Genomic DNA, 26,602 nt, shown 5'->3' on the forward strand with positions numbered 1-26,602 from the left:
CCATCTGGTCCTGGACTTTTGTTTGTTGGAAGATTTTTAATCACAGTTTCAATTTCATTACTTGTGATTGGTCTGTTCATATTTTCTGTTTCTTCCTGGTTCAGTCTTGGAAGGTTATACCTTTCTAAAAATTTGTCCATTTCTTCCAGGTTGTCCATTTAATTGGCATAAAGTTGCTTGTAGTAGTCTCTTAGGATGCTTTGTATTTCTGCGGTGTCTGTTGTAACTTCTCCTTTTTCATTTCTAATTTTATTGATTTGAGTCCTCTCCCTATTTTTCTTTTTTTTTTTTTTTTAATTTTTTATTTTATTTATTTATGGCTGTGCTGGGTCTTCGTTTCTGTGCGAGGGCTTTCTCTAGTTGCGGCAAGTGGGGGCCACTCTTCATCGCGGTGCACGGGCCTCTCACTATCGCAGCCTCTCTTGTTGCGGAGCACAGGCTCCAGACGCGCAGGCTCAGCAATTGTGGCTCATGGGCCTAGTCGCTCCGCGGCATGTGGGATCTTCCCAGACCAGGGTTCGAACCCGTGTCCCCTGCATTGGCAGGCAGATTCTCAACCACTGTGCCACCATGGAAGCCCTCTTTTTCTTCATGAGTCTGGCTAATGGCTTATCAATTTTGTTTATCTTCTCAAAGAACCAACTTTTAGTTTTATTGATCTTTGCTATTGTTTTCTTTGTTTCTATTTCATTTATTTCTGCTCTGATCTTTATGATTTCTTTCCTTCTGCTAGCTTTGGGTTTTGTTTGTTCTTCTTTCTCTAGTTTCTTTAGGTGTAAGGTTAGATTGTTTACTTGAGATTTTTCTTGTTTCTTTAGGTAGGCTTGTATAGCTATAAACTTCCCTCTTAGAACTGCTTTCGCTGCATCCCATAGGCTTTGGGTCGTTGTGTTTTCATTGTCATTTGTCTCTAGGTATTTTTTTATTTCCTCTTTGATTTCCTCAGTGATCTCTTGGTTATTTAGTAACGTATTGTTTAGCCTCCATGTGTTTGTCTTTTTTACGTTTTTTTCCCTGTAATTCATTTCTAATCTCATAGCGTTGTGGTCAGAAAAGATGCTTGATATGATTTCAATTTTCTTAAATTTACTGAGGCTTGATTTGTGACCCAAGATGTGATCTATCCTGGAGAATGTTCCGTGCGCACTTGAGAAGAACGTGTAATCTGCTGTTTTTGGATGGAATGTCCTATATATATCAATTAAATCTATCTGGTCTATTGTGTCATTTAAAGCTTCTGTTTCCTTATTTATTTTCATTTTGGATGATCTGTCCATTGGTGTAAGTGAGGTGTTAAAGTCCCCCACTATGATTGTGTTACTGTCAATTTCCTCTTTTATAGCTGTTAGCAGTTGCCTTATGTATTGAGGTGCTCCTATGTTGGGTGCATATATATTTATAATTGTTATATCTTCTTCTTGGATTGATCCCTTGATCATTATGTAGTGTCCTTCCTTGTCTCTTGTCACATTCTTTATTTTAAAGTCTATTTTATCTGATATGAGTATAGCTACTCCAGCTTTCTTTTGATTTCCATTTGCATGGAATATCTTTTTCCATCCCCTCACTTTCAGTCTGTATGTGTCCCTAGGTCTAAAGTGGGTCTCTTGTAGACAGCATATATATGGGTCTTGTTTTTGTATCCATTCAGCCAGTCTATGTCTTTTGGTTGGGGCATTTAATCCATTCACGTTTAAGGTAATTATCGATATGTATGTTCCTATGACCATTTTCTGAATTGTTTTGGGTTTGTTTTTGTAGGTCCTTTTCTTCTCTTGTGTTTCCCACTTAGAGAAGTTCCTTTAGCATTTGTTGTAGAGCTGGTTTGGTGGGGCTGAATTCTCTTAGCTTTTGCTTGTCTCTAAAGCTTTTGATTTCTCCATCAAATCTAAATGAGATCCTTGCCGGGTAGAGTAATCTTGGTTGTAGGTTCTTCCCTTTCATCACTTTAAGTATATCATGCCACTCCCTTCTGGCTTGCAGAGTTTCTGCTGAGAAATCAGCTGTTAACCTTATGGGAGTTCCCTTGTATGTTATTTGTCGTTTTTCCCTTGCTGCTTTCAATAATTTTTCTTTGTCTTTAATTTTTGCCACTTTGATTACTATGTGTCTCGGCGTGTTTCTCCTTGGGTTTATCCTGTATGGGACTCTCTGCGCTTCCTGGACTTGGGTGGCTATTTCCTTTCCCATGTTAGGGAAGTTTTCGACTATAATCTCTTCAAATATTTTCTCTGGTCCTTTCTCTCTCTCTTCTCCTTCTGGGACCCCTATAATGCGAATGTTGTTGCGTTTAATGTTGTCCCAGAGGTCTCTTAGGCTGTCTTCATTTCTTTTCATTCTTTTTTCTTTATTCTGTTCCGCAGCAGTGAATTCCACCATTCTGTCTTCCAGGTCACTTATCCGTTCTTCTGCCTCAGTTATTCTGCTATTGATTCCTTCTAGTGTAGTTTTCATTTCAGTTATTGTATTGGTCATCTCTGTTTGTTTGTTCTTTAATTCTTCTAGGTCTTTGTTAATCATTTCTTGCATCTTCTCAATCTTTGCCTCCATTCTTATTCCGAGGTCCTGGATCATCTTCACTATCATTATTCTGAATTCTTTCTCTGGAAGGTTACCTATCTCCACTTCATTTAGTTGTTTTTCTGGGGTTTTTTCTTGTTCCTTCATCTGGTACATAGCCCTCTGCCTTTTCATCTTGTCTGTCTTTCTGTAACTGTGGTTTTTGGTCCACAGGCTGCAGGATTGTAGTTTTTCTTGCTTCTGCTGTCTGCCCTCTGGTGGTTGAGGCTATCTAAGAGGCTTGATGGGAGGCTCTGGTGGTGGGTAGAGCTGACTGTTGCTGTCGGTATTTTATTCTTTTTGTTGCAATGTTGAATGGGATTGTTTCCTTAATTTCTTTTTCTGATCTTTCATTGTTAGTGTATAGGAATACAAGAGATCTCTCGGCATTAATTTTGTATCCTGCAACTTTACCAAATTCATTTCTTAGCTCTAGTAGTTTTCTGGTGCCAAAGCCTCAGAAATTCTGACTTCATTGATCTAGGATGAAACAGGTATTCTTTTTTTGGTGGTTTTTGTTGTTTGTTTTTTTTAAGTTCTTCAGGGTTGAGAACTCTGTTATTAGAGTCTTTGTTTAAACAATGATTCTCAAAGTGTGAACTCCTGGACCTAGCAGCACCATTGTCTCCCAGAAACTTGTTTGGAATGTAGATTCTGGGACCCCACACCAGAGTTAGTGAATGAAAAACTCTGAGGGAAGTCCTCAGCAGACTGTGTTTTCCAGCTCTCCAGAGATCGTGATGCATGCTAGAGTTTGAGAACTACTGATTTAAGATGAAATAAATGTTTTCCTATAAATAAAATGTCAAACTATGAGAAACAAAATACATTTTATAATCAGCCCAAAAGGTTTTGCCAACTCAAAGCACCACTCTGAATAAATGAGGGTAGCTCACAAGCACAAGAGAATTGTACTTGTGGAAATAAGCATCACAGCCTTTTATAACTTTTAAAATTTTTTGTGTGAAATCCTCTCCACTGAAGGGACTAATTTTCATAATAATCTTTAAAAAAATAGTCTGTATCAGGCAGGAAAAGCACATGAAAAATCCAGCACTGGGTAAGGAAGCCTCAGAGTCAAGGATACATTTTCATAGTTTCTTTTCTTAGAGAAAAGTCTGTCTACTTTTTTTTGACAGTAACATTTTCTCTTTCTGTTGTGCTGTTTGACTATGTGCCACTTGATAGTTCTGTCTATTCCTATGGAAACCAAGTTAGTAGATGAAGCCAAGGCTTGGAGGAGGCATTGAGGAGAAATATTAGAAGAGTTCAGCCACAGAGCAAATAAAGATGTTGCCTTTCCTTCAGTCAAATACTCTCTGAGAGCCAGAATCTGTTTCAAGCCAGAGAGATGTTCTTGGCTGATGTATTGTCTAGCTGCTCTGCCAGATGGATGAACATCTTAAACTTGAAAAGCAACAAATAGAGCTCCATTCTGCCTTTGAAGTGCCATTCTTAACCTTTGCTTAGAGAATTGTCAAATAGCTTTTTAAAAACATTTTTTTAAGATTTGCATAAGATGGCAGGTTAGTGATGTGGTTACCATCATAGTTGTTGAGTAATTAGAAATTTTAGCTGTAAAACACAGTATTTAGGCTTGAAATCAGAAATTTAAGGAAAGAAAGAGAACGTCTGTGATTGGGAAAAGCAATGCAGATTTGATTTCATTTCTATAGCTCAGTAATTCATGTCATTCAAAAACTTGGTTTTTGTAACTGTTTCCTGTAAAGATTCACATTAAATTTTAAAAAAGAAGAAGAAGAAGAAGAAGGAAAGCAGGAAACCAGAGTACAATGAGACACCTAAATCAACCAGGATCAAAGAATGATCCAAGCAGACAAGAATAATGAGGAAAGGCCCATCCTTTTTCCAATCCACTTATACTCTATATTTGATATGGTAGTAGTATCTCATGGTCTAGGTAAAAGAACAGTATGGATTGCATTGTACTGAGCTATTTATGTGGATATTTAAATCATGTTTATATTTCAGCTAAGATGTATAGATTCATTTTTCCAGTTTCATGTACTTTAATTTATTCCAGAAATTATGTCTTTAGATAAAACAGTTGAAACAGCTATTAATATAGATGATTCATAACCCTATATCTTGAATCTAGCTATCTCTTCCAATCTTCAGATCCATATAGATTCTTTTCTTTTCTTTTTTTTTTTTTTTTGCTAGATATCTCTATATAGATTTCCCTCAGACACCCCAAACTCCACATGTTAGAAAAACAGAACTCAAAATCTTTATCCTTAATCCTATTTCTCCTCTGTCTTTTCAGTTGTTGACACCACTCTCCATTTTGTACCCATTCAGGAGGCCTCTTACATATTTCACAGTCTGTCCTCTTATTTCCACTTAGCTCCCAACATTTCTATTCTGGATTGCTGTAGTAACCCCCTAACCAGTCTCACTACCAAAGATTTGTTTCCCTCAAATCAGTACTTCACACAGCCTCCAGGATATTTCTTCAAAACATAAATCCACTCATGTCATTTCCTTCTTCAACTCTTCACTGGCGCCCCATTACCTATATGATAAATTTTAGACTCTTCGTCATACTGTATTAGACTCTCCATTTTCAAGCACCTACTCACCTCTCTAATCAATTTTCACTTCTTATGTTCAATACTTCATTTCATATTACAATAATATAGAACTATCTTCAAGGCTTGAGATTTTGTCTCACCATATATACAAGATAAGAAGTTAGTCTGTTACTGCTTCATGGATGTTGACAATAGACACAAGCCTCCAGGGTCAGGGACAAACAAGTTTATTATTCACAGCATAGCAAAAAGCATCAGCACCTATATGTTTGTATTGATTTCCCTTTCCCCCAAGAACCATGGGGGAGTCACAGAAGGCCCAGATGGATGCTGTACACACAGCAGGTTTCCATCATAGCACAGAGGCACACTGAACTTCAGGAATCTACGCTTTTGTAGTGAGCAGTTAATAAACCCAGAGGAAGAGATGACCTCATCCCTCAAATTGATTGCAGCAAGCACAACCCAGAGAAGTTGCCTAGGCCAAGAGTGGTCAAGTCTCTGCATTTTTGGCATAAGAACATGCAGTGATGATTAGGGCCCATGGTAAATTGCTTCTCCCAGCAACCCATCACTTAGCCCTACATGTTCTTGACATGAGCATGCCATTCCGTCAGCTACTGTGATTAATCTGACCAACAGAGGCTGGGAACAAATCTCTTTAATATGTCTCATACAGCATTTAAATAATAGAACTCCAAGCCGCAGGATGAGAACAACCTGCAGTATTGACTTCAGTGTCCTGGATTAAGTCCACTGTGAATGAGTACCAGGGGAGACAGTAGGTCTTACTTTATACAGCGAAGATATACTCTGTGGCTATTCTGTTATCTATTATGACCCATGCAAGGGAGTTTGACTGACCTGCTGATCTTTGGTGTTATTGCCAATAATTACATGAGGCACTAGGGGCTGAAAAGCAACCCCTAAGCCCAATGGAGAACTATTTCATGGCCCTCTCTCCCCCAGATACAAGCATATAACCTGAAGAGGCACAAGTCACTTTAGTTCAGGATTTGTTGTTAAACGTGGATCACCATTTCATTGTTTGGCTAAGCCACATGGGCAGTATCACCAAGTAGTTACAGCTTTGATTGTCATACATGGCATAACCCAAGGCTTCTCATGCTGCCATTGATGGCATCAAGCATGGCAGAAGAGTTCAGGTCCATCCATGTCCACATGAATTTTTCTGTTTCATAGCACATGGATGGGGATGACAAACACAAAAGCAGACAACTGCTTTTGTTGCAATCTAGCTGAGGCTAGATTGCTAGCCTCAGCTGCTATTTGATTCAGGTAGTGAAAAGTAATTTTGTTTTTTTCTGGGATACAGTACTGGATCCAGAGGACAAAGAGAGCATCAGTTGTCCTCTCCCTCCCTGTACCTCCCAAGGTGTCCCCTTCCCAGGTGCTGAAGTTGTTGCATTCCCTCCTCAACCACAAAATCAGTGTGTCCCACCCTAATAGCTAGAACTCCTCACCTTTTCTCTCATCATCTCCTACTTGCACCCATACCTTTCATCTAGAAGGGTAGATGCATATAGGACAAATTTACAGAGACCCATTATGTCCCCCACTTTGGTCCACGTGGGCATTTAGGAGGACTTTGTGAGTAGTGTACTCAAGCAAGTGGTCATTATGGATGTGTATGATGTAGGACCATGTCAATCAACAAACAAATTCAGGTGGCTGAACCAGAGTTAAGTTTGAATCTCTAAGCTCCCTTTTGGTTGGGCTGCCACCCAGAGGGTGTACCAATGAGACCAGCCTGGGATTACTCTTAGGGGAAAGAAAGAAGCATCATAACCAGGGATGATGGGCAGAATCCCAAATTTTGGGCAGAATCCCAAATTTTCAAAATAGGTGTATATGATCCCCCATTCCTTTTGTCCTGATTATTTCCCAGGAGGCTGCCATGAGGAGATGAACTCTTTCTGTGAGTGGCCACATACAGTAACCAAACTACCTCTCTCAGGTGTGTGGATCCGGAAGCGGTAACTGAGGTAGAATCAGAAATCTTTCTGAGTTTATTTTCAAGAAGGCCATGCCTGCTCTTGATAATTTCAGATTCCTGAGGACAGTATGGGGCATAGAATGCCCATAGAATGTAAAGGGCTGACCTGCCCTGTACACAGTCGGTCTTCCAGAGTTGTCATGGAGGTTGGACTGCCTCCCAGTGGATGCCATCAGGTTTTAACTTAGCCAAATCATCAGTAAACCAGGCCAAGGCATTCAGGGGAACCTCTGAGCATCAAGGGCACCATTAAACCAGCAGTTTGCTTCAGACAGTGGCCATCTCTACGCCCAGTTCTCTGTCCTCATTGCCAGACAAAGCAGACTATAGCAGGGATCAGGCATGTGGCGCAGTTGGCTCTGTGTTATCAGGCAAGGCTTTGCATTCACTTTCACTTTTGAGCAGCTGCCCACTCATGTATCAACCAAGGGAACCTCTACTGTTTTCAGTCCGCCCACAATTCTGTCTCAAGAAGCAGGGTCTCATTGCTTTCTCCATTGATCTCCACTTTGGAGATTCCTTGACTCAGCAGCCACAGCTACATTGCCTTTCAGCTTGCTGCCCCCTTGTCCTGCCTTCATCCCTTCCTCTGCTTCCCCAGGGGAAGGTGAGCCAAGACCAAGGCATCATTTGGGTGGCTTGTTTTAATCCTGCTCCTCATCATTGAGTCATTAACAGGACAGTGGGTTCCCTTATCTCCCCAACCTTGCCCACCGCTTGGGTGTGATCACATGGAATCTTCTCATCCCTGAACCTGACCTGCAGGGCCCTGGTCCTTACTCTTCAAGAAAACTATGTCTCTGTCAGTAGCCCCTCCTCATTTCCTGTACTGTCAAGTCTTGGATTTAATTTACCCTCCTCATTTCTTTGTTTGTGCCAACTTATTACAAGGTAATAAATTGGTTCTGAGTACTGGCAGAAGACATAAGACTACCATCAGAGACAAAAAAAGCTTTATTACTGATGACAAAAGCATGAGCACTTGCATTCTTGCATCCCTTACCCCCAAGAGCCAGGAGGCAATGCAGAGGCCCCAGACGGACACTGAGCACACAGTGGGTTCACATGGCATCTGAGGAATGCTGAATTTGGGGTAGCTCCAGACTTTACTACTTACTTTAGTAAGTAGTAAGCAAGACTCTCTATCTCATGTCCTGGGAGACATTAATGTCCCTTAAGACTGCTTGATACAAACCCAACTCTGAGAAATGGCCCAGGTAGAGGAGTCAAGGCTTTGCATTCTTGGCATACTTAGTAAGAACATTCAGGGACACTCAGGGTCCACGGCAGATTGCCTCTCCCAACACTATTGTGATATTTCTGAGACTCATTTGTGTCTGCAACCATTACAGGAAAGATTGAGATAAAGAGGTTATTGATATTTGTGACCTATATACTTCCTAGGGATAGTGATTCTTTTTAAAAATTAACATGGTAAATGCCTTGAGAGTTTATAAATATATAATTATATAGATATCATTATCTATGATAATGAGAACAAGAATGCAAAGAGATTCATCAGGAAACATGTAGGTTTTGAGAAAATATCTAGTCTCTTCAGTGTCCCAGTGGGGAAAAGGACTGCTACAGGCAGTCCTATATTCACACTAAAGCCAAGAAAATACTTTATAGTAACAAATCATGTTTCTATTATTTCCATTTCAGTTTTAAATAATGTATCTTTTGGTATATAGTATGATTAGGATTTAGAATAAAATATGGCAGAATGCCCACCTTACATTTATTTGTGCTATTATATATATAATTATAATATTTCCAGGACAAAATTATACACAAACCTATAAATGAACAAAAAAATAAATGAACATTTGGTGAACAATTGTTTTCTCCCCAGCTACCGTGAAAGTAAATTAAGTGCTGAAGACACAGAGAGAACAAGAATGCAAAGAGATTCATCAGGAAACATGTAGGTTTTGAGAAAATATCTAGTCTCTTCAGTGTCCCAGTGCGGAAAAGTACTGCTACAGGCAGTCCTATATTCACACTAAAGCCAAGAAAATACTTAGAATTTGGGAGTATTCTTTGCCTTGATATGAGGCTATAGCTTTAGAGGAAGCTGTTTTAGAGAAGTGGCAGGAGCAGGACAAAGATCAAGCCTCAGGACCAGGAAGCTACCCACTAGCTCAGTGACAGTAACTGTGATACCCCTAGTATCACTAGACATGGGGCTGCAAAACATCATTATAACTACAGATTCTTATAATCGACCAGAAGCTGGATGTTAGCAGCTATAAGGGTGAGCAAAGAGAAAAAAAGAAGAAAACAAAAAATAACAGCAAACAATCTTCTCTTTAAAATGAGCCCGCAAACAAAATATATGAAGAAATCTAATGCTAAGAAAGCTACCAGTATCATCATTCAGATCATGAATTCATTCCTAGCAGAAGAACATAAACAAAGCAAAGAGAAAACCCACCCAAAGAGAGAAGATATTTGCAAAACAAGCCAAGAATTAGTATCCAGAATATGTAAATAACTTCTACAGATCAGTAAGAAAAAGACAAATAGCTCAGTTGCAAAATGAGTAAACAACACAAAAAAGCTCTTCACAGAAGAAGAAACAAATAGCCAACAAAGACGTTCCACTTCAAGAAGGGAAATGAAAATTAAATCCATGGTAAAATACAATTGTATACCCATCATATTGGCAGAAGTTAGCAAGTCTGACAAAACTAAGTGTGGAGAGGATGTGGCGACACAAGCATTCTCAAACATTACTGGTGGGAGTGTAAATTGGAGTACCTACTTGAGAGAACGATTTCAGCCCAGCAGCTTCAGAAATTCTGGCACATGTACCAGGAGCTATGTATGAGAAAATTCATTACAGTATTGTTTGTGATAGTGAAAAATGAGAAACATGCTAAATATTCCCTTAGAGAATAAATAAATATAACATTATTTTCATATGACAGAAAGCTTTCTTCAGTGAAAATGTATGAACCAAAGCAATTTGGAGACATCTCAAAAATATTGCTTTGAGTTAAAGGTGGCAAGTGATTCATGTAGGGCTACTTATATAAAGATTGAAAACATGTAAAATAATGCTATGTAGTTTATGAATACGTGTATTTGTAAGAAATAAAATGTATCAAAACATTCATTGGAATGATAACCACCAAGTTCTCCAAAGAGAGGAAAGGTCATAGAATTGGGGAAGGACACAAAGGGAGCATTAACCATATATGTTATGTTTTATTTCTTAAAAATGAAAAATCTAAAGCAAAATATCAAACTATTTCACTCAAAACTTCCATATCTTTGTTATTAAGATTAAATGACTTTTCCTAAAAAAAGGAGTTCATCTTAGCAAATTGGACAGACAAAAATATGAGCTTAAGTGGCATTTTGAGTTCATTTGTTCCCAGATTCATTTCAAGAGCTGTTCTCCAGGTCAGAGAGCTTTTTCATTCTCTTTTACCCTTTCGGATATTATACTCCTTTTCATGTATTGGGGGAAAATCCAAATGTCATAATCACTTACATTACAGACAAAAGAAGCTCATGGTGTTAATAATTACAGGAAGATTAAGATGAGGATTATTAGTACCTAACAACAACGGCAACAACAAAAAACCAAAAACTGAGAAACAACATCTTATTCAATGTTTCAGAGACATTAGGAAATATTTTCACATTTCAGGGGCATAACAGACCTCATCATATCAGAGTTAATGTCCTTTTAGTGATGAAATCAGGACTTTTTTGTAACTTTAGGTCTCATTTCTGCTCACTTACCACCGGAATTTTCTTAAGAATATACACTCTTTTGATCTATTATCTCTTTTGCTCTTATGCTATTTCCTACCCAGTCAGAAATTATAAAAGCAAATTCCAAAACAGTCTTCACCTCAGGATCATGTTCTGTGTGGCCCTAAGATATGATACTAAATTGTTAACTTCCAAATCATCCCCAAAGTATTTGTGTTATAATAAACCTGAAAACTTAAGAAGTCCTAATTTCAAGCAATAGTGAGGAAATGTTTAGATATTTTGTTTGTTTGCTTTTGTATTGAGGAGGCTTTACGGGAAACAAAGTAGCCTATAACATGTGTCCCCAGGGTCATACAGTCTTCAGGGGGTTATCAAAACAGCTTGCTGCCTCAAACTAGTGTTTTCCCCTTTTCCACTGATATTACAAATACTCTCCTGATTTTAGCTCAGAGGTTGTCTGTCCCCTCCTTTCAGTCTCAGAATTGAGTTTGCGTACACTGGGCTTTTAATAAATGCTTGTTCATGAGACCAAGGAGGTTGACCTTGGTCCAAATGGATTATATTGTTTCTAGTCCCAGCATTCGTCGGTAATATCTGATGTGTCTCTGTCCTTTGGAATAGGAGAAGCTGGCCTGATCATATAGCTGACCCCTCCCCAGGGTACCAGCTAAATTCCTATTAGGTATGTTCTTGTTGGTACTATATCACCTTTATCTGTAGGTAGAGTATAGACATCTTTCTCAATGTAAAAAAAAAAATCAGAAAAGCCATTATTTATAACATTCCAACTATTTGTACTTTTACCTGTTCCTAACCTTGGTTCTCTCCTTAATCAGTAGCTGAACTATGTATACTATGTTCAGTCAGATCTTTCTATCTACGTGCCCTCTGTCATGGGCCATTCTTGGTTCCACTTGACCATTTATGTTTTATTGCCTCCTCCACATTGGAAAACTGTCCATAATAAAGTTAGCAAACATTACTGAGCATTTGCTTTGTGTACTGTTCTAAGTACAGATATTACCTTTATCATTTCATATGCATGATAATCTCAGGTACTATTATTATTCCTGTTTTACAGATGAGGAAATTAGAGTCACAGGAAGATACTTTAATTGATATGTAAAAATTTTCCATGATACTTCTGTGAGGAGCAAAGATGAAATCTATGTCAAAGAGCTTTGTAATAAGTAAAGTACGAACATTTTACTCCTGCCTGCTTTGTAACAAGGTTCAATGGATGTTTGTTGAATGAATGAGTGATTATTACTGAGGTGTACGATGTTTTGTGTAGGTAGAATCCCCAGAATAATGTGAAATGGAAATATACCAAGCACTATGTCTATAACTCAGTAGCCACCCCCTAACATATTCTAGTTTCCTCCTTCTCCTTCCCATTTCCTCTAAATTTCAAAATCACAATGATTGTCTGATTGAATATCTTTAAAAGGTCATGATGAATTATTCTGTAATATTTGAAATGTTATGCTCAGAAAGGTCAAACCTTATTTTTTTGGTATGAAGTACCACATATGTTTGTTTTTCCTGGGCATTTTTCTCTTTTTTTTGAAAGAAAAGATGGCAAGAGATTTAGAGCAGGGTGCCCTCTTGAGGAAATTTTAGCACCTTCTCAAAAACTGGCATTGGGTGAAATCAGAATATCCAGATAAATGATGTCCACTATGAATGAAGCTCAGATAAATGAAACATTAAAAAGTAATAGTAACCAAATTCCAGATATTTGAGAGTTAATATTCTTAACTGTTATGATCTAATTTAGCAACTGTAAATAAGAATTTTTAACTAAAAACAAAAACCTCTAGAAGATATTTCGTTTCCTCTTATTCACTCAGTCCTTCAAGTAATATTTATTTATTTATTTATTTGTTTGTTTATTTTTGGCTGTGTTGTCTTCGTTGCTGTGCGCGGGCTTTCTCTGGTTGCGGTGAGCGGGGGCTACTCTTTTTCGTTACGGTGCACGGGCTTCTCATTGCAGTGGCTTCTCTTGTTGCACAGCACAGCCTCTAGGCGCGTGGGCTTCAGTAGTTGTGGCACGCGGGCTCAGTAGTTGTGGTGCACAGGCTTAGTTGCTCCGCAGCATGTGGGATCTTCCCAGACCAGGGCTTGAACCCATGTCCCCTGCAGGTTCGAACCCATGTCCCCTGCGGGCTCGAACCCGTGTTCCCTGCATTGGCAGGCGGATTCTTAACCACTGCGCCACCAGGAAAGTCCCTCAAGTAATATTTATTAAGCACCTATTATGTGCCAGGAACCATGCCAAGCACAGTGGTCAACAAAACATAGTCTCTGCCTTCATGATGCTTACTGCTTATGAGGGAAATCTCAGTGAAGGGAAATAAAAACATATGTAACTACAAACTGGGGAAAGTACTATGAAGGAAATGAAAGGGTACTGCAATAAAGAAGAACAAAATAAGTTCTACTTAGGGTGGTCAAGGAAAGCCTCTCTGAAAGAAAATAAATGAGCTGCATTCATTTGTTTTTCAGTCCATTCCAAGTTTGCCCATCTAGTGTAGACAGCCTTATGACCCTTTTCCTAGCCTTGTTCTCCCTTATCTCTGCCCCAGCCCTGGAGCTGAGTTGAATCCTGTCTTTGCCCCTGTAGGCAAGCAGGCAAGTCTCATTCTTCCTTCTGCACCTCACTGTTGCTCTAGCTAGTTCCCTTTGCCTTACTTAGAGCCTCACATTCATCACAGTGGGGAGCCTGCTCAATCAATAAATGTCTTCCTTACTAATACCGATAGCCCCTATAGTAGAACATTAATGCATTGTAATTATAATACTTAAAGGTCACATTTCCAACAATGTTAAGGATTTAGAGGGTCTCAGAAGATGAAAAAGACAGGTAGCCCTGCCTGCCACTCTGCTTTGAATAGGGAAAGAGAAAATACACATGAAGTAGGCAGAGAACTTGATCATGCAATGAAGTTTGTTCATGTTGACTTTGAAATATCTGTGATACCAAGCATATTGAAGGCTCCAATCAGAATTGGAAATATGGAACTAGATCTCAGGAAAGAGCTTAAAAGAACTATTGAATATTTTTCAAGGGTTTCAAAGCTCACACAGACATACCATAAAATGGTCAACCTGAGTCCCCACCAGTGTATTACTCTAGCCCTTATAGCTAAACTTCTTTCTCCAGATGGGTTGGTTCTGCCAGATTGGAGGGTTTAACTGGTGTGGAGAGCACTGCCTGCAAGTGGGTGGCCTACAGTGATTTCTGGGTTGGTGTTTGTGTGACCAGATGAGTCTGGGACCTGAACTTTGAGGAAGCTGCTTCTACCTTAGTTGTACCTGTAAATAGTTCTCATCAAGAAAGCTAACCACCTTTTCCTTGTTAACCAAATGACTGTGAACACAATATTTAACCCCTTTGAATCTCAATTCCCTCACCTGTAAATTGGGGTTTAAAATCTCTACTTGTTTCACAAAGTTATTATACTTGGAATATAAATAATATGTGCTGTGCTGGTCAGATTGTGCTGAAACTAATACATTCACACATTGTTGCTACTAGATAGCAATTTGGAAAATACACCAAAAACCATAAAATGCACAAACTCCTTTGACCCAGTTATTTGGTTCCTGATAATTTATTCTATGGAAAAAAAAATATGTGAAAAATCATGTACATTGTAGCATTTTCTATTGAAAAAATATTATAAACAATCATAGAATGATTAAATAAAATGTTTTGCCTTAACACAATGAAATATTGACCAGCCACTGAGTAAACTAAATACATGTAGAAAGCGGTTGGAAAGAAACATGAAAAAATAAAACAATTGCTAGAGTAGTAGAATTATAAGTATTTTCCTTTTATTAATTTATCTGAATGTTATTATCCTAGCAGAATAATTAAAATGCTTAAAACATTTTAAAATTTAAAAAAATGTTTGGCTCCAAACTAAATTTCTTCTTACTGTCTCTTATTTTTTATTTAGGGAAATTATCGTTTCATGAAACTCTTACTTACACGCAGAGCAAACTGGATGCAGAAGGATCTGGAAGAAATGACTCCTTTACACTTGACTACCCGGCACAAGAGCCCTAAGTGTTTGGCGCTTCTGCTGAAGTTTATGGCACCAGGAGAAGTGGATACACAGGATAAAAACAAGGTAATGGACTGTCAAAATCCAAGACAAATAGAGCAGAAAGCAAATGCTTTATTTTATGATGTGAAATCTCAAGGAAGAAGGCCTAAATTACCACTCATGTATGGTAAAACAATTCCAAGTCTCCACGCACTCCAGTAAAGTATTTCACTTAAATTCTGTCATTTTATCCTCCCAGCAACCAGGTGTGGTGGGTAGTATCATCTTTTTACATATGGGAAAACTGAAGCTCAAGAAGATTAAAATTCTGCCCAAGATCCAATTGGCAGGACTAGAATTCAAACCAGGCCTGTCTAACTCCAACTCAGTATTTGACTGCTAGTCAAGATAGTTGCTAAAGGTAGTTAGATTTGTGGCGGCCAAATGCCCTGGGTAATGTACTAAGTGCATAGTGCTTTAATGGCCTGGCTTTGGCATCATTCTTCTTGGGTTTCAGTGTAGAAGCCACCACTTGTTCTATGTCCATCGAATTACTTAACTCCTCTATTCCTCAGTTTTCTTATATGCAAAAAGGGGATAAAGGGTTGTTGAAGATAAAATGAGATGATATATATGAAGTGTTTAGCACAATGCCTGGTGCATAGTATTCTCTGAATAAATATTAGCTTAAAATTATTATTATTAGTTCATTTTGATTCTAACATCTGCTCTGGCATTGTTGCTAGGATCCATTATCTTCCCTGCTCTTGAGTTTTAACATAGTGTACACATTGGTCATTGTTTTGATCAACACTCTGATCATTCCTTACAGGAAAAAAATGTGGTCTTTAGTTAGACAAATGCAATCATCCTCTTCCTTTTCATCAGGCACTTAATCATAGAGTCTTGCTAACTCCAGCACTCTCATGTAATTAAAACTCTTATAAGTCATTCACTGGGTTTATATTCAATAATCTTTTCACTCCCATAGTGTTCTTTATGTGATTTTTAGATTTTGTTTAGTGGTCACTCACATAACCCAGAGTTCTGAAATCAACTTTAACTTTATTTTACAACTTGTAAATTAATATTATTCCTAACTCACAGCATTTATAGTGCTAATATTGCACTGAGAATTCCCTGGTGGTCCAGTGGTTGGGACTCTGTTTTCACTGCTGAGGGCCTGGGTTCAATCCCTGGTCAGGGAACTAGGATTCCGCAAGCCACATGGTGTGGCTAAATAAATAAATAAATAAATATTTCACTGAAAAAAGCACAAGACCCATTAATCACTTGAGAAGCTACAACTGTCTTTGGGCTTCATGTCTTCCCCAATATGTTCTATGAACTTCCTGCTGTCTTCCAGTCCCTGTATGTTCTTCTGTTATTGAACAGGGATGGGAGGTTATTCAGTCAGACAGATGGAAAATGGATCTGCGTAGTCCAGGCAGCCACAGAGAAGAAAGAAGGACAAAAGCATAGAGCAATGAGTCTCAAACCATCTGAGGTGAAGGATCGTTTTTTTTTAAATTTCTAATCTGTCACAGACCAATCGTATTATAAAATACATTAAAAATGAGCAACAAAAAACCAAACAACTCAATTGAAAAACTGGCAAAGGACTTGAATAGACATTTCTCCAAAGAAGATATACAAATGGCCAATAAGCACATGAAAAGATGCTTAATATAACTAATCACAAAAGAAACACAAATCAAAAACCACAGTGAGATAGCGCTTCACACCCTTTAGGATAGCTATTATCACAAAAAACAAAAATAACAAATGTTGGTGAGGATGTGGAGAGATTTGAACCCTTGTGCACTGTTGGTGGGAATGTAAAATGGTACAGCCACTGTGGAAAACTCCTCAAAAAATTAAACATAGAACTACTATACGATCCAGTAAATCTATCTCTGGTTATATACCCAAAAGAATTGAAATCAGGAATGCGAACAGATATTTGTACATCCATGTTCATAGCAGCATTACTCAAAATAGCCCAAAGATGTTACTCACAAACCTCCCAAATGTCTTTTGATGGACAGCTGGATAAAAAAATGCAGTATATACATACAGTGGAATATTATTCAGCCTTAAAAAGGAATGGAATTCTGACACATGATACAATGTGGATGAACTTTGAGGACATTATGCCAAGTGACAAGTCAGACACAAAAAGACAAGTATTGTTAAGATTCTGCTTACGAGGTACCTAGGAGTCAAATTCATAGAGACAGAAAGTAGAATGGTGGTTGCCAGGTGACGGGGAGGAGGTGGGTATTGGGAGTTATTGTTAAATGGGTATGGAGTTTCAGTTTGGGAAGATGAAAAAATTCTGGAGATAAATAGTACTGACGGTTACACAACAATGTGAACGTACTTAATGCCACTGAACATGGCATTAGAAACAGTTAAAATGGTAAATTTTATGTTATGTACATTTTACCACAGTCAAAAAAAAAAAAAGAATTACTAGAAAAATAAAAAACAAAGATGTAAAAAAATGCAACCCCAAACTTTTTACTGTTAGGTTCAACAGCATAATATATTTCAATAAATATATTCAGAACAGGGACTTCCCTGGTGGCACAGTGGTTAAGAATCCACCTGCCAATGCAGGGGACACGGGTTCAATCCCTGGTCCGGGAAGATCCCACATGCCGTGGAGCAACTAAGCCCGTGTGCCACAACTACTGAGCCCACGTGCTGCAAATGCTGAAGCCCACGTATCTAAAGCCCATGCTCCACAACAAGAGAAGCCACCACAATGAGAAGCCTGCGCACCACAACGAAGAGTAGCCCCGGCTCACCGCAACTAGAGAAAGCCCACGCACAGCAATGAAGACCCAACGCAGCCAAAAATTAATTAATTAATTTTTAAAAAAAGAACAAATATAGGAAAAGAAAAGAATTACAGAAACTGTACATGTTGTTTACTGAAAATGTGGTTTTAGGCGATTAACTGCTTTGATATTTGTGACTTTTTTGTTCTGCAGTTATCACTAAACAAAGAGCAATGAGTTAATAACTCTACATGTTAGACGCCTGTAGGTTCACTTTGAATGAATACCACATATGCCAACATTTAAAGTTTTTAATGTGACAAATGAGCTTGGTTCCTGCTGTTAAATGATCTCATTCTAGATTAGATTCATGACAATGCTACTCTCAAGGCATAAAGTATATCTAAACAGTTCTCTGTGGTTTCATTAATAGTTCTCCTAATAGAGAAACCAGTATGTTGATGAGAATGGCAGAAGAGATTTTTAAAGCAACATCGGCAAGTTCAGCATGTTCATTTTTTTTTTTCATTTTTAACTTTATCTAAAAATAAAGCAAATGTTGCTGTATTTTCAAAATATATCTTAACAATTTATCCTGTAAAATTATAGTTAAATTTAAATTTATCCTTTGATATAAAAAATGGATTCTAGATCCATGATTTCCTATGCATGGATCTTTTCTGATAGATATAAAACCTTCTATCAAATTCTTAAGGTGCTTAGTGCAATATCAAGATGATCACTTGTTTTGTTGATAATTATTCATAAAATATTTGGCTTCTTTTTTCTTTCTCAGTATTATCAGTTACTAGTACTTGATGACCTAAATCCCTGCCATGGTTAAGATGTCAGATTCTGGAGTCAGACTGCCTGGGTTTAAAATCTCTATTCAGTCACTTGCTACCTTCACACCCTTGAGCAGATTACTTATCCTCTTCGTACTTACTTTCCTCATCGGTCGCATGCAAATTCAAGAGTACTCATTTCCCAGAGTTGTCATGATATAGACTACATGAGATAAAATATATAAAACTCTTACGACAGTGCCTGTCACATACTGAAAGTTTGGGAAAAGTTTGTTGTGTTTTCACTGTTACTGTAGTTATCGTTATTTTGAGAATCTCTCAATTTTGCAGCAAACAGCTCTGCATTGGAGTGCCTACTACAATAACCCTGAGCATGTGAAGCTGCTCATCAAGCACGATTCCAACATTGGAATTCCTGATGTCGAAGGCAAGATCCCACTTCACTGGGCAGCCAACCACAAAGATCCGAGTGCTGTTCATACAGTGCGATGCATTCTGGTGGGTATAATGGATGGCCTTTCCAAATATGTATATATATATATATATATATATATATATATATATATATATATATATATATATATATAATGAAATATCCAATATATGCAAAAGCATTTATATGACACACAACCAAATTATGAAGCAAAAGAGTATAACAAACATGTGAGCTCATCACCAAGAAATAAAACATTTTAATGCTGTTATTTAAGACCACACAGAAGTTTCCTATGTGCCAGTTTCCAAATACATTCTCTCTCCCTGTGCCATGCTCATTCCTGTCCCCCATCAGCTCCTTTTCTGAGTTTATATTTATCATCCCTGTCTTTGTTTTATACTTGTTCATATTAAATAGTAAATAGATATAAGTGAATATTTATATAATACATTTAAGATATATAAGGAAACAACAAATACTCATGTACTCATCACTGAGTTGAGGAGCCAAGTACATTACCATTACCATTACCGTTGAAGTTCCCTGGATATCTCCCAGTACCATTCTTTTCTCTCCTTTCTCAGAGTCAGCCACTATCCTCAGTTTTATGCTTATCATTCCACTGGTTTTCATTATAGTTTTACCACGTGTTTGTATCCCTAAAAAATATATTGTTTAGTTTTTAACATTTTTGAATTTTATATTCATAGAATCATACTGTATGTATTCTTCCACAACATACTTTTCTCTTGCTCAGTGTTAAGCTGGTGATTTTATCTATGTTGCTGTGTGCAGCTGTAATATATTACTTTTTACTGCTGTATAGTATTCCATTTTATGAAGATTAAATGACACATTATTCAGTCTGTTATTGACTGACATTTGGAACTGTTTCCAGTTTTTTGCTATTTACAACAGTGCTGCTCTGAACCTTTTTTAAAAGCATATATAGGGTATCTAGGGTATGTATTTAACTGGTTGTTGCAGGTGTATAGAAATGCAATTGATAGTTTGGGCCATAAATTATATATTTAACCAACTTGCTATACTTTCTTATTAATTTTGAATATTTATCAGTATATTCTTAGAGGTTTTCTAATCACTCCTTCCCAAATTCCAACTTACAAGCTATGGTAGTCTAATATTTAGTCCTATTTGCTTATAACACACAAATTAGACTTTAAAAGATATTATTGTTTTATTTGTACAATGAAAATTTATTTCTACTTGTGTGTTAACTAATTTCTTTGCTCTGCATTTCTTCTTGAGTCTCAAATTTTCCTTCTAGAGTTATTATTATCTTACTTTCTGAAATATAATTCTTAGAACTTCCTTTAGTGTAGATCTATGGTGGTAAACTCCCTGATTTTTTTTTTAATAAATTTATTTATTTGTTTGTTTTTTGTTTTGTTTTTTTGGCTGTGTTGGGTCTTTGTTGCTGTGCGCGGGCTTTCTCTAGTTGCGGTGAGTAGGGGCTACTCTTCATTGCAGTGCGTGGGCTTCTCTTGTTGTGGAGCACAGGCTCTAGGCGCACAGGCTTCAGTAGTTGTGGCACGTGGGCTCTAGAGCTCAGGCTCAGTAGTTGTGCATGGGCTTTATTGCTCCGTGGCATGTAGGATCTTCCCAGGACAGGGATTGAACCCATGTCCCCTGCATTGGCAGGTGGATTCTTAACCACTGCACCACCAGGGAAGCCCTCCCTGATTTTATTTGTTAAGAATGTCTACATTTCTACTGTCCTCTTGAATATATAGTTTTCCTGTATACACAGTTCTAAGTAGTTACTTTCCTCAACTCTTTCAGACTGTCATTTTGCTGCTTTCTGCCTTTCATTAATTCCTCTTGAAGAGCCTGTTATTGGTCTGTGTCATCCCTTTATAGATATCTTTTCCTCAGGCTGCTTTTTAAAATTTTTCTACATGGCATAACTACAGTTTTACTACGGTTTGTCTAGGTGTGCCTTTTTTTTTTTTTTTCCTGTGTAGTATACATTCTGATTATTGCATCTCATTTCTGGAAAATATATAACCATTATCTCTTTAAATATTGCCTCTCTTTTATTCTCTCTACTCCTGCCTATGGAGTCTCCAGTAATACATATTTTAGACCTTTCCATTTTACTTTCCATGTCTCTTAACTTCTCTTTTACATTTCTATTATCTTGTCTCTTTCTGCTACATTCTGGGTAGTTACATCAGATCTGCCTTCCAGTTTGCCAGGTCTTTCTTCAGCTGCATCCAATCTCTTGTTTACCCTATTCATTTAGTCTTCAATCTTAGTGATTATATTTTCACTTCTAAAAGTTCTACTTGGTTCTTTTTCAGATCTGCCTGATCATTTTGAGAGTTTTTGTTTCCTTGCTCACCTTTTATTTCATTTTTTATTTTCTTACATGTTTCATAGATAGTTATTTTATATTCTTTTTGTGTTAATTCCAAGATCTGAAGTCTTTGGAGGATGATTCTCACTCATAATATCTTATTTCCTCACAGATTTGGCTTTTTTTTTCTCCCTTATAAATGCATCTAAGTCCTTGGGAGACTCAAGGGCCTAGAATACCATTGTGGTAATATTCTACTTCTTTTTTTGAAGTGTTTATAATACCTTTAATACTCTTTTTTGTAAAATAGCCTGACTGTGTAGACAACTCTAAATCTGGGATGGCCCTTCAGAGAGTTCTTAAATTTGGACAAGAGAGCTTGGCTTTGGATATGACCTAATCTGAGACGGGACCTGACCGTAGGTGAGGTAACTCTCTTTAGCTGAAGCAATTCCAAAAGGATGACAGTAGAAAGTCATTTGCTGGCAGCACTTGCAGCAGCTGGGGAAGTAGGTCCTTTAGTCGTGAAGGGGGACCTTAGCAATGCAACATATCTGCTACAAAGATCCAGTAGAAAAATGAATAAATGTTGTAAACTGTCAATTTAAACCAAATATCCAATAAACATATGATAAAAAAAAACTCAACCTCATTCATAAAAGAAATACAAATTAAAACATCAGTGAAATGCATTTCATACCTATAAGGGAAAAAATGTAAGTTTGATAATACTAAGTGGTTAATCTGTACCAGCATGTGGGGAAATAAAAGCTTTTACACATCGTCATGGATGTGTTAATTAGTACAGCCATTTAGAGAGCAGTTTGACAATACTAGCTGAAGATGCAAATATCCTTCAACCCAGCAATTTCCCATCTAGGTGTCTGGGCTAGAGAAAAATCACATGTGCCACAAAGGGACATGTAAAGGAAGCGTGTTCATTGCAGCATTATTGTTAATAGTGGGAAAAAATGTAAATAACCTAAATATCCCTCAGTAGGAGAATGGGTAACTAAGTTGTGGTTTAACAAATAGACTAGTATCATCATAGATACTCAAATGTATTGTGTTGAAATTAAAAATTCAAAAGTATAATTTTGAAAAAAAATTCAGGGATATGTATGGTATAATACATAAGTATAAATATTGAAAACACACATACAAAATTTAACTGTTGTTTATGGATGTATATATGTGAAGCAAAAATACAAAACATATGCCTTTAGCTGAATCTGTAAGAGATTAACAAAAGCACATTAGGCAAAATGTTGATCCCTATTTAATCTATTGATAGATGGTACATGTTGTTTATTGTATCTTTTCTGTACTTTTTATAGTTAAATATGAAAATTAATTTTTAAAGATTTAGACTGTATACTTTTTTCTGAATTTATCACTTCTGCTGAGAGAGAATATGTAGGTTTCAAAAATTGCTCAGTTAATACTGTGTCAAACGTGATTTATTAAGGATTCCATGTATGTCTGAGGTGTCTGGTTCCTTAAAAATAGGATGCTGCTCCAACAGAGTCTTTACTGAACTGGCAAGACTACGAGGGTCGAACACCTCTTCACTTTGCAGTTGCTGATGGGAACGTGACAGTGGTTGATGTCTTGACCTCATACGAAAGCTGCAATATAACATCTTACGATAACTTATTTCGAACGCCTCTTCACTGGGCAGCTTTACTAGGTGAGTTGAATGTGAAACCAAGGATCAACAGTAGGAGGAACTGCATGAGTATAGGAAATTTTCCATGGCTTCTCTCCCCCTGTCAGCTCCCACCTCCTATTTAATTGTTTTAATTTTTAGTTGATATGTGGCGCTTTATACCTAAATCACTCTGTTGTATGCTTAAATTTTAGCAATATAGAATGTATTCTCTGTTATATATTAATTTCAACATCGTGTCGTTTCATTTTTATTATAAAAGTAATGCACATTTGTTGACAAATGTAAATATAAAATAATCTTCACATTCAGTGCCTTTGCTTTTTTGGAGAAGGGCTCTAATTTTATGTGTGAGCTAATACTATGATATTTGATTTCCTTTTCATCATATTTCCTGATATGCCTTTGACTTAACCTTTTTGGGGATCACTTTTTTAGATGAGAGAGTATATATGTGTATGTGTCTGATTTTTGGCACTCTGAGAGTCTCTTTTAGTGAAGGAGTTTTACCCACTGATAGTCATTGTTATAAATTGTATAATTTGATCTTTTTTCTGTTATTCTGCTCTTTATTATTAGTGTTTTGGTTTTTTCCTGATTCGTTTGTTTTCTGCCTTGTGGTGTGTGGATTACATTCGTTGTTGTTTGGTTTTGAATTGCCTAATGTTTTAGGAGGATTTTTAAGTTCTACTAGTAGTTACTTTTAAATTTTTAAGCCTAAGTCAGAGTCCAGAGCAAAACTGTGTCTATTAATTCCCATCTGTTTAAAAATGAGGAATTTAGCACACTTTCACTTATCATTCTTTGGGTATTTATAAATATAATCTGATAGTAATTATTAATTAATATTAATAATTATAATAAACCATTATTATTATGGGCTTAGTTTTTAAATTACACATTATCTCTTTTTTAAATGATTGCATTCAGTTTTATAGTCAGATTTATAATTATTATTTAGACTTCATTTCAAGGTGCAGTTTCATCCCTTTTCCTCTGCATTCTAGGAGGACTTTGCAAATTTGTCTCCACAGCACTAAATTGACTTGTGTTCCACAAGTTCAGCTTTCTTTCTGCCTCTTATAGATTGTATTTTAGGTTATATTTTGATTTCCTTCTCTCATCCATATTTCTTTTTATCTCAGCTTTTTTCCTTTTTATCTCCTTCCATTACCTTTTCATTTTAGATTATTTTCTTCTTAGGATATTCTGTTTCATTTCATAGAGGCCATCTCTTTGCAAAAGTCAAGGATGCCAAACAGTTGCCTGAAATTTTCCTCTGGATCCTTCTCTAGATCATTTTCTGAGGTATGCTCTTCTTCTTTCTGATGGTGTTCCTTTCTCCCTGTCCTAGAGTATGTTTTCATATAGCCTTCTCTGAATTTTTCTCTTTATCTTTCAAACGAAAGATATTTAGATTGACTATGTGCATAGATTGCCTTTGATCCTGTTTTTGCCTGTTCATGTTATGGAGAACTCCATCTCAAACCATAGCTGGAGAGCAGGTAGACAAGCACAGCTCCCACTCAAATTCCTTTTTTTCTGCCTGGCTTTCATGCAGTGTATTCTTGCTCTGCTAATGTGGCATCTTCTTCATTGCCTCATTCCCTATACACTGAAGCAATGGCATGTATGAAATTCAGGTTTCCTAAATATACAATTACCAGGCTTGTTTATTCTTTGATCCTTTCTACAGTTCTTCACTTGTGGAGACCACATCCACATCTTCCAAAGTGTACTGCAGAGCATGTTTCTCTACTACCACCTCATCATTCCTGCCCACTTGTTTTCTGGGATTTGAAATCACTGCCTAGATGTTAAAAAATTGGGGGAGGGAGGTTAGAGGGGATGGATAGAAGGCCTCAGAGGTCACAAGAGTTTGTATTATAGGTTGTCCTCCTGAATAGCAGAAGAGAACAACCGTGTAGTTCTGATTGATGGTGCAATGGAACATGGAGACCAGGGACACTGATGGCTGAGAGGGGCTGGCTTCTAACGTGCCTTCTTCTGTTTTTATGGGCAGTTTTATAAGGTGAAGCCAGGGGATGCAGTGAGCTGATACCTAATACAGTTTTTTCTCAATCTGGCTGTTATAATTAGTCATTTCCTTCCTGGTTGAAGCATTAAGTTTTTTTTTTGTTGTTTTTTTTTTAAACTTTATTTATTTATTTATTTATTTATGGCTGTGTTGGGTCTTCGTTTCTGTGCAAGGGCTTTCTCTAGTTGTGGCGAGCGGGGGCCACTCTTCATCACGGTGCGCGGGCCTCTCACTGTCGCGGCCTGTCTTGTTGCGGAGCACAGGCTCCAGACGCGCAGGCTCAGTAGTTGTGGCTCACGGGCCTAGTTGCTCCGTGGCATGTGGGATCTTCCCAGACCAGGGCTCGAACCCGTGTCCCCTGCATTGGCAGGCAGATTCTCAACCACTGCGCCACCAGGGAAGCCCTAAGTTTTTAGTGTTGTAAGTTTTTGCCTTTGTGCTACATAATCATGTATTTTCGTGAGAAGTTAGAAGAGGCTGCACTGGGCATTGTGAATGCTGGTTTATGTGCTAATGATTTTTCTTACCTCTTTCCTTTAAATAGATTATAAATGAATCAGTCCTTTTATGTGATAACTACCTTGTGTCTGCTTTCAGGCCACGCACAGATTGTCCATCTGCTTTTAGAAAGAAATAAGTCTGGAACCATCCCATCTGACAGCCAGGGAGCAACACCCTTGCACTATGCAGCTCAGAGTAACTTCGCTGTAAGTAAACCATGACAATTATCTTTTTTTTAAATGAAATTTTTATTTTGATATAATTGTAAATTCACATGCAGTTGTAAGAAATAAAACAGCAAGATCCCATGTACCCTTCATTCAGTTCACTCCAGTGGTAACATCTTGCAGAAGTATAATATAATGTAATAAACTGGAAATTGATATGGATATAATCCACTGACCTTATTCAGATTTCACACTTACTTGTACTCATTTGTGTGTTTGTGTAGCAATTATTTTTTAACAATTGCTCATACTGTTCATTCTGTGATTCAGGTGATAGTCTGAATTTTTATAAAGTTGTTAGTCACATGGGAAGTTTTAAAGAATTTTTATTTTAACTGTTCAGTGTAACATTTTGCTTTACTGTAAGTGTACTTAATCTTTTTTGTTAATTGTAAGGCACTAAAGACAATCTAGTGTTTGGCAATCTGTAATTGTCCTGAAGGCAGTGGGCAAGGCTTTAGAACTAGATAGACATTGGCTAGAATCCTGACTGTGCCATTTGCTAGCTATATGACCTTGCATAAGTTCTTAACCTCTCTGAGTCTTAGTTTCTTCATATGTAAAATGAGAATAATTATACCTTTTCTTTTAGGATTATTATAAGGATTAGAGAAAGTTTATGACCAGTGCCTAGTGTAATACTTGGCATAGAGTAGGTATTCAAGAAATAGCATTCATTGCTATTATTATTTGTGCTAATAATTTTGTATATTGTACATCTGAGAAAGCAAAAATATGAATTATTGATATATCCAAAGATATTAACTATTATTAATAGTTCCTTACTGCCACCCTTTACAGTTTACAAAGTACTTTCTCATCCATTATGTCACTCAGTCCAGCCAGCAACATGATAATGTCTAGGCTGCTTCAGCCTCCTGAGTATGAGTGGCCACTA

At 37.3% G+C, this 26,602-nt stretch overlaps 1 protein-coding gene across 7 annotated transcripts in view; it reads left to right on the plus strand.

Annotated features, from left to right (window-relative positions):
- INVS (inversin) overlaps window positions 1-26,602 on the plus strand; it is a 158,296-nt gene that overhangs the window by 61,286 nt on the left and 70,408 nt on the right. For all 7 annotated transcript variants that reach the window (XM_082403825.1, XM_082403822.1, XM_082403823.1 and 4 more), the window contains exons 4-7: window positions 14,832-15,005; window positions 18,844-19,011; window positions 22,779-22,959; window positions 25,574-25,683. In XM_082403825.1, the coding sequence (XP_082259951.1) occupies window positions 14,832-15,005; window positions 18,844-19,011; window positions 22,779-22,959; window positions 25,574-25,683 (633 nt within the window). The remainder of the gene's footprint in view (window positions 1-14,831; window positions 15,006-18,843; window positions 19,012-22,778; window positions 22,960-25,573; window positions 25,684-26,602) is intronic.

Source organism: Balaenoptera borealis, assembly GCF_965194805.1.
Source record: "Balaenoptera borealis genome assembly, chromosome: 8".
NCBI classification, from domain to species: Eukaryota; Metazoa; Chordata; class Mammalia; order Artiodactyla; family Balaenopteridae; genus Balaenoptera; species Balaenoptera borealis.